Source organism: Cherax quadricarinatus, chromosome 13 (genome assembly GCF_038502225.1).
Source record: "Cherax quadricarinatus isolate ZL_2023a chromosome 13, ASM3850222v1, whole genome shotgun sequence".
NCBI lineage: Eukaryota > Metazoa > Arthropoda > Malacostraca > Decapoda > Parastacidae > Cherax > Cherax quadricarinatus.
The window spans coordinates 12,496,861-12,510,606 of record NC_091304.1 but is presented as its reverse complement, the minus strand read 5'-3'; the positions used below and the strand labels follow the sequence as shown (position 1 = coordinate 12,510,606).

General features: G+C 38.3%; 1 protein-coding gene across 7 annotated transcripts in view; it reads right to left on the bottom strand.

The window, feature by feature from the left end:
* Positions 1 to 332: 332 nt before the first annotated feature.
* LOC128688637 (lysosomal proton-coupled steroid conjugate and bile acid symporter SLC46A3) overlaps positions 333 to 13,746 on the bottom strand; it is a 60,677-nt gene continuing 47,263 nt past the window's right edge. For 5 of the 7 annotated variants that reach the window (XR_011391933.1, XR_011391932.1, XR_011391931.1 and 2 more), the window contains 2 exons: positions 12,816 to 12,954; positions 333 to 5,129 (listed from right to left, as the gene is read on the bottom strand). Coding sequence is in view for 2 of the 7 variants with exons in the window: in XM_070084519.1 (XP_069940620.1) it covers positions 12,873 to 12,954 (82 nt within the window). In the remaining 5 variants the exon portion in view is untranslated. Of the gene's footprint in view, positions 5,130 to 12,644; positions 12,955 to 13,746 lie in introns of those variants that run through there. The other 2 variants (XM_070084519.1, XM_053776559.2) reach the window with 2 other exon arrangements.

Sequence of the window (13,746 nt, the reverse complement as noted above, 5' to 3'; positions counted from 1 at the left end):
ATGTGATCCACACCAGTCAACTAACACCCAGGTACCTACTTACTGCTAGGTGAACAGACAGCAGGTGTAAGGAAACATGCCCAACATTTCCACCCATGTCGGAGACTGAATCACAGACACTCAGTGTATGAGCAGTGTTGCCAACCAACCTACTTACAGGGGGCGTGTACCTATTGTGCCCATTGGAAAATCTAGCACTGCAGTCAACATATAAATGCAATATGCAATATTACTTTTTTTCAATATGTATACTGTAATTTTAAGTAAAAATTTCCAATTTCCAACATGGTGGTTGGCACATATGTAAGGAATAAACAAAACTGAAAACAAAGCAAACAGGAAATATATTTTATTGACAATTAGAATGTGAACACAATCTAAGAACTGTATAACATAATGCTATTTTCTCAACCTTAATATAATAAACTTTTTATCAAGTTTAAAATAAATTAATACACATTTTATCGGCTAATATAAATTAATAAATATTTATGTTTTAACATTAACAAACTTTCTTTGCACATTATAAATTCATTTTTAAAGTACAGTCTCTCCTCACTTAGTGATGTACTCGTTTACCAATGACTCAGGCTTATGTTGGGCTCTCTGACCAGTATGCATGCCTAAATGATGTAGTATATTAGAGCTGATTTCCTCAATTCTGTTTATTACAATATACAGTACACTACGGTATAAACATTTAAAAATATACTAAAAATGTTATAACTGGTGCAAAGGTGACATTAAAACAATATGAAAGATGGTTGACACAAACCCACTACCATTGTAGTTGCTCCTTGCTTAGTGACGAATTCATTTACCGACATGGTCGTGGGAACAGAACTCTGTCGTTAAGTGAGGAGAGGCTGTATGTATAAATTTTTGCAATTTTCAATGAAGTTTTTATGTTGTACAGATATTTCCATTGCAAATACATTTTTTTTTTCAACAAGTCGGCCGTCTCCCACCGAGGCAGGGTGACCCAAAAAAGAAAGAAAATCCCCAAAAAGAAAATACTTTTATCATCATTCAACACTTTCACCACACTCACACATTATCGCTGTTTTTGCAGAGGTGCTCAGAATACAACAGTTTAGAAGCATATACGTATAAAGATACACAACATATCCCTCCAAACTGCCAATATCCCAAACCCCTCCTTTAAAGTGCAGGCATTGTACTTCCCATTTCCAGGACTCAAGTCCGACTGTATGAAAATAACCGGTTTCCCTGAATCCCTTCACTAAATATTACCCTGCTCACACTCCAACAGATCATCAGGTCCCAAGTACCATTCGTCTCCATTCACTACTATCTAACACGCTCATGCATGCTTGCTGGAAGTCCAAACCCCTCGCCCACAAAACCTCCTTTACCCCCTCTCTTCAACTCTTTCGAGGACGACCCCTACCCCGCCTTCCTTCCCCTATAGATTTATATGCTTTCCATGTCATTCTACTTTGATCCATTCTCTCTAAATGACCAAACCACCTCAACAACCCCTCTTCTGCCCTCTGACTAATAATTTTATTAACTCCACACCTTTTCCTAATTTCCACACTCCGAATTTCTTGCATAATATTTACACCACACATTGCCCTTAGACAGGACATCTCCACTGCCTCCAACCATCTCCTCACTGCTGCATTTACAACCCAAGCTTCACATCCATATAAGAGTGTTGGTACTACTATACTTTCATACATTCCCTTCTTTGCCTGCATAGATAACGTTTTTTGACTCCACATATACCTCAATGCACCACTCACCTTTTATCCCTCATCAATTCTATGATTAACCTCATCCTTCATAAATCCATCCGCCGACACGTCAACTCCTAAGTATCTGAAAACATTCACTTCTTCCATACTCCTCCTCCCCAATTTGATATCCAATTTTTCTTTATCTAAATCATTTGATACCCTCATCACCTTACTCTTTTCTATGTTCACTTTCAACTTTCTACCTTTCCACACATTCCCAAACTCATCCACTAACCTTTGCAATTTTTCTTTAGAATCTCCCATACGCACAGTTAAATTATGGGGAATTTGATTCCCCATAATTTAATCCCACCCCTCTCCCGAACATCCTAGCATTTACTTCTTTTACAACCCCATCTATAAATATATTAAACAACCATGGTGACATTACACATCCCTGTCTAAGACCTACTTTTACCAGGAAGTAGTCTCCCTCTCTTCTACACACCCTAACCTGAGCCTCACTATCCTCATAAAAACTCTTTACAGTATTTAGTAACTTACCACCTATTCCATATACTTGCAACATCTGCCACATTGCTCCTCTATCCACTCTATCATATGCCTTTTCTAAATCCATAAATGCAATAAAAACCTCCCTACCTTTATCTAAATACTGTTCACATATATGCTTCAATGTAAACACTTGATCTACACATCCCCTACCCACTCTGCAACCTCCTTGCTCATCCGCAATCCTACATTGTCTTACCTCTAATTCTTTCAATTATAACCCTACCGTACACTTTTCCTGGTATACTCAGTAAACTTATTCCTCTATAATTTTTACAGTCTCTTTTGTCCCCTTTCCCTTTATATAAAGGGACTATACATGCTCTCTGCCAATCCCTAGGTACCTTCCCCTCTTTCATACATTTATTAAACAAAAGTACCAACCACTTCAACACTATACCCCCCCCCCCCCTGCTTTTAACATTTCTGTCATGATCCCATCAGTTCCAGCTGCTTTACCCCCTTTCATTCTACGTAATGCTTCACGTACCTCCCCCACACTTACATTCTTCTCTTCTTCACTCCTAAAAGATGGTATACCTCCCTGGCCCGTGCATGAAATTACCGCCTCCCTTTCTTCCTCAACATTTAAAAGTTCCTCAAAATATTCTCGCCATCTACCTAATACCTCCCTCTCCCCATCTACTAACTCCCCTACTCTGTTTTTAATTGACAAATCCATACTTTCCCTAGGCTTTCTTAACTTGTTTAACTCACTCCAAAATTTTTTCTAATTTTCATTAAAATTTCTTGACAGTTCCTCTCCCACTCTATCATCTGCTCTCCTTTTGCACTCTCTCACCAATACATATTATAATATTATAATCAAATACATATTATAACCAACACTCTTATATGGGTGTGAAGCTTGGGTTGTAAATGCTGCAGCAAGGAGGCGGTTGGAGGCAGTGTAGACGTCCTGTCTAAGAGCAACGTGTGGTGTAAATATTATGCAGAAAATTCGGAGTGTGGAAATTAGGAGAAGGTGTGGAGTTAATAAAAGTATTAGTCAGAGGGCTGAAGAGGGTTTGTTGAGGTGGTTTGGTCATTTAGAGAGAATGGATCAAAGTAGAATGACATGGAGAGGGTATAAATCTGTAGGGTAAGGAAGGTGGGGTAGGGGTCGTCCTCGAAAAGGTTGGAGGGAGGGGGTAAAGGTGTTGTGAGCGAGGGGTTTGAACTTCCAGCAAGTGTGCGTGAGCGTGTTAGGAGTGAATGGAGACAAATGGTATTTGGGACCTGACGATCTGTTGGAGTGTGAGCAGGGTAATATTTAGTGAAGGGATTCAGGGAAACCGGTTATTTTATATAACCGAACTTGAGTCCTGGAAATGGGAAGTACAATGCCTGCACTCTAAAGGAGGGGTTTGGGATATTGGCAGTTTGGAGAGATATATTGTGTATTTTTATACGTATATACTTCTAAACTGTTGTATTCTGAGCACCTCTGCAAAAACAGTGATTATGTGTGAGTGAGGTGAAAGTGTTGAATGATGAAAGTATTTTCTTTTTGGGGATTTTCTTTCTCTTTGGGTCACCCTGCCTCGGTGGGAGACAGCCGACTTGTTGAAAAAAAAAAACACAAAAATGCAGCAATACTGATGTCATTACCACCTCGTTCCTGATGGTTTACCAGTATCTCTGGGAGGTTAAATCACCACCACTAGAGGAACAATTGTCACATCTTGCATCATTATGTGCTGGAATGTAATAAAAATTCATGAGTTTCAGAGGCAATTCACTTTGAAATGTTAAGGTATTTTTTTTCCACCATTCAGGAAAAATACAATGACTTTGCACACTGTAACAACACATAACCATTTACTTTTTTTTTGTGTATGACCTAATTCATGTCTGCACAAATAACTCATTATGACTGTAACCTGATGTAAATAGTTCATTATTACTGGACCCATTATGTACCTCTACAATTTGTTGACTACTGCCCACAGGATGGATATGGGGTACATAATAAAGATATTAAACTAACTGATGGACCATGTCAAAACTTTCTCCACCAAGGAAGCATAATCCTTTATATTCCATTATATTTTATATGTATCATGATGAACTACCTTTTGTCTAATACTGTCATACTCACTCTTTGCCAGTTTTTTAAATCCACATTTCAAAGATCATTAACTATACAGTATAGTACATACTTAGACACAAAGTAAAAGTATAGGAACCATTATTTTATTTGTATGATTTGTGATTTTATTCATAGTTCAGCTTCCAAATTGTTTTCACTGACTTTTGTACATTTGTATGGGTATCTAAAAAATTAAATATAAATATACCATACTTTTATGATAGGAAAAGCAGAAAGGTATGTAAGACACCAAAAATTAATGTTAATAAAATTGGCAAATTACCACCTACAGAGCCTAATACAACTGGAATCTTTTTTCAGGTAGATACACCATTTAAAGTTTGAAGCTGGTATGAAGTGACATTTTATTACATGAACATCTGCACTGTAAAATTTGAATTTCTCATATTCAGAACATTAAATGTTGATTTTTGCAACAGAATAGTACTGAGATAACATAATGTAGAAGTGGAAGCTCTATAGTGGACATTATGGTATGGAAGCTCTACAGTGGACATTATGGCATGGAAGCTCTATTGTGGACATTATATGGAAGCTCTATTGTGGACATTATGGCATGGCGGCTCTAGAGGACATTGTGGCATCTGGAATAGCAATCGATTTGGCTGTATTTGCACAATGAAGGAAGATACAATGAAGTTGATACTGGTCAGTGTAGTAGGAGAAAAGATGTCCTTGAGAATGAGAAGTACAAGATTCTTGCACCACTACTGCTTCCGTTCTCTCAGCTGCTTTCCCTCCTGAAAAAAAATATTATTTTTTATTTTATTATCACACTGGCCGATTCCCACCAAGGCAGGGTGGCCCGAAAAAGAAAAACTTTCACCATCATTCACTCCATCACTGTCTTGCCAGAAGGGTGCTTTACACTACAGTTTTTAAACTGCAACATTAACACCCCTCCTTCAGAGTGCAGGCACTGCACTTCCCATCTCCAGGACTCAAGTCCGGCCTGCCGGTTTCCCTGAACCCCTTCATAAATGTTACTTTGCTCACACTCCAACAGCACGTCAAATATTAAAAACCATTTGTCTCAATTCACTCCTATCAAACATGCTCACGCATGCCTGCTGGAAGTCCAAGCCCCTCGCACACAAAACCTCCTTTACCCCCTCTCTCCAACCTTTCCTAGGCCGACCCCTACCCCGCCTTCCTTCCACTACAGACTGATACACTCTTGAAGTCATTCTGTTTCGCTCCATTCTCTCTACATGTCCGAACCACCTCAACAACCCTTCCTCAGCCTTCTGGACAACAGTTTTGGTAATCCCGCACCTTCTCCTAACTTCCAAACTACGAATTCTCTGCATTATATTCACACCACACATTGCCCTCAGACATGACATCTCCACTGCCTCCAGCCTTCTCCTCGCTGCAACATTCATCACCCATGCTTCACACCCATATAAGAGCATTGGTAAAACTATACTCTCATACATTCCCCTCTTTGCCTCCAAGGACAAAGTTCTTTGTCTCCACAGACTCCTAAGTACACCACTCACTGAAAAAAAATATGTGGGCAAAATAGAGGATGAAGATTTGGTGTATAGATGAGAAAAAATCCAGATAAATTGCCAAAATCTGTCAAACTGTTGAAGCAGCTGAGCTAAAGAATAAGCACAGAAAGCTGATTGCTAAAAGTCATGAAAAGGCCTTGAATAATGATGGCCAAAGTGAATAATATCACATTCATTGCAACCACTGTTTACAAATGTCATACATTTATCATGCCTTGGCTTTAGTGAGTGATTGTGGGATCCTTTTTCAGGACCCAGAAAATGCATGAAGTGCATCTTAGCCACACTTTGCTGATGCCATATAACCATAAAGCAAATATTAACCCATAAACGGTCCAAGCAGATCTACGTTCACATGTGTAGTGCTACAAAAGTAGATCTACGTTTTTTTTTCATATTTTCAAATATAACAAAAAAAAGTAGATCAAAGTTTTTTTACACATTTTCAAATGTAAAAAAACAAAAAGAAGATCTACTTTTTTACATACCTTCAAATGTTGAAAAAAACGTATATATATGTTTGGACCGTTTACGGGTTAATACCTACCAGCATATTAAAGTACAGATTATTACTATCATTATTACAGTATAACACTGTACATTCAACAGTGACAGTAATTTAGGAAGCAAATATGATTTTGATGGATCTGTGTTGACACACAAAAGGCTCTCATGGAAAACATATCATATTCCGAAGACCCTTGTGAAATGATTTCTGATACAAATGAGGAAGTTATTAGGAAACAGAATGACTACAAGGTGAGAAGCACTTTCAAGGATGAGGAGGAGGATATGTTACAATTTGGAAAGTCATCTGAATTGTGAAGCCAGTGAACTTCTGTTTACTTTGGTTCACCTTACCCTGGTAGGTAATGGCCAATGTTCTTGTGCAAAAAACATTATGCATGAAGTCATGAACCCAGATGAAGAAAGTGACTTGACTAATGACAGCAATAACCCTGATAAATCAGTCAAAATACTTTTGGTATGACACCGGAACAGTGTATATCCTATTTAGATAAATCAACTTAATTTCTGGAGTTAAAATCAAACATTACATTTGCAAGCAGCAAAGCCTGGCTACAGGCACACTGACAAACACTAAGCATAATTGTATGAAGTAGCCACATTGTATTATTTATGGAATTATTAATACTTTCTGTTGACACTCTGTCTTCAGATGTTCTACATCAATAAATGTTCAAATGTTCTACATCAATAAATTATTTGTGTACATGCAAGTTTCCCCCTAGCTTAAGGCAAATTAACTTTATGCAAATTCACTATTATGCAATGTCTCATTTGCAATATATATTCTCCATATCCAACTGGTGAGGTCTGCAAAAATTATTAGAAAGTATTATGCAGAATTAAGTGTTTACAGCCTGATTCAGATTAACACAGCTGTCATACATGGAAAAAAGCTTCCTGCATGAAATGATGGACACCTTTACTGTAGATACAAGTTGGCAGTTTGGAGAGATATATTGTGTATTTTTATACGTATATACCCTGCCTCGGTGGGAGACGACCGACTTGTTCAAAAAAAAAAAAAAAAAAAAAAAAACTTCTAAACTGTTGTATTCTGGGCACCTCTGCAAAAACAGTGATTATGTGTGAGTGAGGTGAAAGTGTTGAATGATGAAAGTATTTTTTTTCTGGGGATTTTCTTTCTCTTTTGGTCACCCTGCCTCGGTGGGAGATGGCCGACTTGTTGGAAAAAAAAAAAAAAAAAAAAGTTGCATGAGTTTAGTAACTTGTTGAGCACTAGTGAATACCAGTTATATTTCAGTCAAACTCTTGGTCTGCCCTGGTGATTGCCAGTACTGCAATATTTTATTTGGTAATTTTTTTTTTTATTCTGATGAATTCTTTGTTCTCCATTGACTTTTTTTCTCATACTGGAATTTCCTTGTACAGGACTGCCTTATGCCTTAATAGGTCCAGATTTATGGTTTTGAACTGTATAGTATAACAAAACAATTAGACCTCTAAAGTCAAGGAAAATCCTTTGATATAGGACCTGGAGGCCCAAACATGAGAAAATATGAAGGGTTGCTTAATGGGCTCTTCACCATTAGCCAAAGCAGCAAAGACTTCATCAGCCATACATATCACAGGGAACCTACTGTGGACCTGCTCTCTTTAGATAATGCAGAGATAGGGAAGACTTGACTCATTATATTGTATAAGCTATATGAGTAAATTGCTTCATGATTTTTACACAAGATTAATATATTTGAATATTTATCCTAACTTACAGATTTATTTATACAGTATTACAGTATATATAAAATGAAGAACTGTGATAATATAAGAATTATGTATCTTTAATACATAAGGCCCCATTTGACATCTTGTACCTACTATTAATAATAATAATAATAATAATATCTTTATTTCTACAAGTACATGTACAAGGTATACAGGCTTAGCTGACATCAATGACACACTTCTATATAGAAAGCTGCTTGTTATGCAGAGTATTTCGGGCAAATTAGGTTAACTTTGTCCCAGGATGTGACCCACACCAGTCAACTAATACCCAAGTACCCATTTTATTGATGGGTGAACAGGGACAACAGGTGTAAGGAAACACCTGAAGTCAGTAACATTTCTCTTGCTCAAGATCTCTTTTATGCACATTGAGTTTTTACAAAAATTAAGCCAGACATGAGGTATGTCATAGAGATTGTTGTGTCTAGTATTATGTCCTTCCACTTTTGACCTGCACCCACCCTCCTATACCCAGAAACCTCCGCTGTGTACTCTAGCAATTCATTCTTAACCCCCTGTCATTGTCTCATACTTAGATCTACCATTTCAATTTCTTTTTAAACTCCAACACTGTCAGTACTTTTAATTTTGGGGGTCCCACAGTGAAAAGGTAAAATTTACCCCACATATCCTTGATTCCTTTATTTCTTGTACTTTCTCTGCCCACATTTCCCAATAGTTGCTTATATCTTTCTAAAACTGCCTCCTTCCTCAACCGTTTCACTGTTGTGGCCCCTGAAATGAAAGTGCTGACAGCGCTGTGATTTTTCAAAACAAAACAAAAAAAAATTCTTCTGAAATCATAAGAAATGTCTTTCTGAAGGTAATGACACTAAAAACCATGAAATTTAATGGAAAAAATAAAAAAAATTATACGGGCACAATTTAGGTATTGGTGATTTTTGCCTACTTTGAGTCCTATTTTAAGCCAATTCCATTGCTCAATTTGACAAAATTTCTAAATATTTTGCTATATGCTTTCTGTTCCATCAACTGAGTGCATGAAACTGCCCATTCGACTATCAGTATTGCCCTATAAAGTGCACAGAATTTAGTATTTGCTCATTTTACACAAAATTTAAAAAATTTCAATTTAAAGAGTCCAAATAAAACACTAGGAATTTCTCTGTTCATTAATCACATCTCCAGGCCTCTCCTATATAACACTTGCCTTCCATTTTGAATCCATCACAAAAAATTTAAGTTTTATCCTATTTCTCGGATTAATGAAATAGTATAACCAAGAATGACTGGTCATGATTTAGACCGTCCCAATAACTGAAGCAGACCTAGTAAAAACCCATAAAACAGACTGGTAGAAAGGCCCTATCCTTCCTCAGAAAAATTGTCAAAAATAAAATATTTCTGCCGCTTGAGTCTTATTTCAAGTTACTTTCAGTCTGGAAACAGACCAAAATTATACTAAGACACAGCCAATTAAACCACAAAAGTCACCTCAGACAATGCCTCAAAGTCACTAGTTTAACCAAGAGACTAACTGCTCCCTTTACAGGCGACGGAAAAGAATAACAGAGCGGCTAAAAGAGGTCAATATATCTGAAATGCGTAGAGAGACACTGGTCAGAGAAATAGCAAGCATCGAACTTAAGCTAAAAGAATCCTTTAGGAGTCAGGAATCGCGGGAAGAACTAAAAGCCATAAATGAAATCGAAAGAAACCCAAAGTATTTCTTCTCCTATGCCAAATCAAAATCGAGAACAACGTCCAGTATTGGGCCCCTACTTAAACAAGATGGGTCCTACACAGATGACAGCAAGGAAATGAGTGAGCTACTCAAGTCCCAATATGACTCAGTTTTTAGCAAGCCGCTAACCAGACTGAGAGTCGAAGATCAAAATGAATTTTTTATGAGAGAGCCACAAAATTTGATTAACACAAGCCTATCCGATGTTATCCTGACGCCAAATGACTTCGAACAGGCGATAAATGACATGCCCATGCACTCTGCCCCAGGGCCAGACTCATGGAACTCTGTGTTCATCAAGAACTGCAAGAAGCCCCTATCACGAGCCTTTTCCATCCTATGGAGAGGGAGCATGGACACGGGGGTCGTCCCACAGTTACTAAAAACAACAGACATAGCCCCACTCCACAAAGGGGGCAGTAAAGCAACAGCAAAGAACTACAGACCAATAGCACTAACATCCCATATCATAAAAATCTTTGAAAGGGTCCTAAGAAGCAAGATCACCACCCATCTAGAAACCCATCAGTTACACAACCCAGGGCAACATGGGTTTAGAACAGGTCGCTCCTGTCTGTCTCAACTATTGGATCACTACGACAAGGTCCTAAATGCACTAGAAGACAAAAAGAATGCAGATGTAATATATACAGACTTTGAAAAAGCCTTTGACAAGTGTGACCATGGTGTAATAGTGCACAAAATGCATGCTAAAGGAATAACAAGAAAAGTCAGTCGATGGATCTATAATTTCCTCACTAACAGAACACAGAGAGTAGTCGTCAACAGAGTAAAGTCCGAGGCAGCTACGGTGAAAAGCTCTGTTCCACAAGGCACAGTACTCGCTCCCATCTTGTTCCTCATCCTCATATCCGACATAGACAAGGATGTCAGCCACAGCACCGTGTCTTCCTTTGCAGATGACACCCGAATCTGCATGACAGTGTCTTCCATTGCAGACACTGCAAGGCTCCAGGCGGACATCAACCAAATCTTTCAGTGGGCTGCAGAAAACAATATGAAGTTCAACGATGAGAAATTTCAATTACTCAGATATGCTAAACATGAGGAAATTAAATCTTCATCAGAGTACAAAACAAATTCTGGCCACAAAATAGAGCGAAACACCAACGTCAAAGACCTGGGAGTGATCATGTCGGAGGATCTCACCTTCAAGGACCATAACATTGTATCAATCGCATCTGCTAGAAAAATGACAGGATGGATAATGAGAACCTTCAAAACTAGGGAGGCCAAGCCCATGATAACACTCTTCAGGTCACTTGTCCTATCTAGGCTGGAATACTGCTGCACACTAACAGCACCTTTCAAGGCAGGTGAAATTGCCGACCTAGAAAATGTACAGAGAACTTTCACGGCGCGCATAACGGAGATAAAACACCTCAATTACTGGGAGCGCTTGAGGTTCCTAAACCTGTATTCCCTGGAACGCAGGAGGGAGAGATACATGATTATATACACCTGGAAAATCCTAGAGGGACTAGTACCGAACTTGCACACGAAAATCACTCACTACGAAAGCAAAAGACTTGGCAGACGATGCACCATCCCCCCAATGAAAAGCAGGGGTGTCACTAGCACGTTAAGAGACCATACAATAAGTGTCAGGGGCCCGAGACTGTTCAACTGCCTCCCAGCACACATAAGGGGGATTACCAACAGACCCCTGGCAGTCTTCAAGCTGGCACTGGACAAGCACCTAAAGTCAGTTCCTGATCAGCCGGGCTGTGGCTCGTACGTTGGTTTGTGTGCAGCCAGCAGCAACAGCCTGGTTGATCAGGCTCTGATCCACCAGGAGGCCTGGTCACAGACCGGGCCGCGGGGGCGTTGACCCCCGGAACTCTCTCCAGGTAAACTCCAGGTACTGGCAAGATTTTTTCAAAACTATGCAAGCAAGCCCACTGCACAGACCCATTTTTTCATGTCTAAGCCAAAATTTACTACTCACAGCATATTTACATGAGCAACACTGGTATCATTAACATAGATCTATGTAGGAGACAGTGAAAAAGTTAAACCAATTAGCTTCACTTCCCTCTTAGCCACTACTGCCAGTCTCTTTGTACTCATACTCGTCTACCTTACACTCTTACTGTAGCTACCACTATATAATGATGTGACACATCTGTCACTTCTCTAAAAACATGCAGATCCATAAGTTTACCCATTAACCTTTCGTCCACTAACAATCTGCTAACATTGTGCCCTATATTATATCTTGTATCATTATTTATCCCCCTTCCTTTCAAAATAAATATTAGCTAGTACCAAACCCCCTATTAAACACAACTCAATTAACTGCCTACCATTTTTATTTACCCCTGGCATTCCAGACTTACCCTTTCAGCTTTGTTTTACTTAGTGCCTGGACATCCAGCTTCTTTTCATTCATAACACTATTTTTTATTATCTGTATTACACCAACTTGCATTCATATGCTCGTTTTCAAAATTTTATTCTTAAACTTTTTTAGTAATTAGAGAAAAACAGATTACTAGCCCACTGCTCCCAGCACTTTAGTCATCTTTGATGACACTCATGGCTAACAAAAGAAGCCTTCTAACCCATTATCTCCAAAATTGAACTAAAACATTATAAAACATAGAGTAACGCCCCAACAACAAACATATTGTATTCCTAGTGTTTCAATTTATGAGCAAATACTTTGAAACTCTGAGCCCATTATCATATAGAGAATGACAGTACTGTACAAAGAATAGATTTATATCCCAGACATTCGGAGCCTCAGATTTTCATTCATAAAACAGTTATTTTTCTTAATATTATGTCTTTTGGGCCTCATTTGTAAATGTGGATCTGTGCAACTCATGCATTTGTAAGTGGAGACCTACATGACAATTTTCTCATGCAAAATATATTAAGTATAATAAATCAGAGTACTGTACCAGGACTAATACACAGTACTTTTTCCAAAAATAACTTTACAGGATTTCTTGCATAAATCATGTTTCAACATCTGGAATGTTTTCTATTTCATCGATGAGGTGTTCACTTCTTTCATCTCTTCTATTGGAAAAAATCCATCTGTAAAAGAAATAAAGAAGTGTAATAAATAAACAGCTTTAGTACATGGATTATATAATAATAATATATAAGAAGAAGAAAATTGTCAAAGTGGGAAGTCTGAAAGTGCGTGGATGTTGTGCAAATGATAAGAAAGAGATGATTGTGGATGTTTTGAATGAGAAGAAGCTGGATGTCCTGGCTTTAAGTGAAACAAAGCTGAAGGGGGTGGGAGAGTTTCAGTGGAGAGGAATAAATGGGATTAGGTCAGGGGTTTCAAATAGAGTTAGAGCTAAATAAGGAGTAGCAATAATGTTGAAGGATAAGATATGGCAGGAAAAGAGGAACTATAAATGTATTAATTCAAGGATTATGTGGAGTAAAATAAAGGTTGGATGTGAAAAGTGGGTTATAGTAAGCATATATGCACCTGGAGAAGAGAGAAGTGTAGAGGAGAGAGAGAGAGATTTTGGGAAATGTTGAGTGAATGCATGGGAAGTTTTGAACCAAGTGTGAGAGTACTTGTGGTTGGGGATTTCAATGCTAAAGTGGGTAAAAATGTTGTGGAGGGAGTAGTAGGTAAATTTGGGGTGTCAGGGGTAAATGTAAATGGGGAGCCTTTAATTGAGCTATGTGTAGAAAGAGATTTGGTAATAAGTAAGACATATTTTATTAAAAAGATGATAAATAAATATACAAGGTATGATGTAGCACTTAATGAAAGTCTGTAGTGGAAGGAAGGCGGGGTAGGGGTCGGCCTAGGAAGGGTTGGAGGGAGGGGGTAAAGGAGGTTTTGTGTGCGAGGGGCTTGGA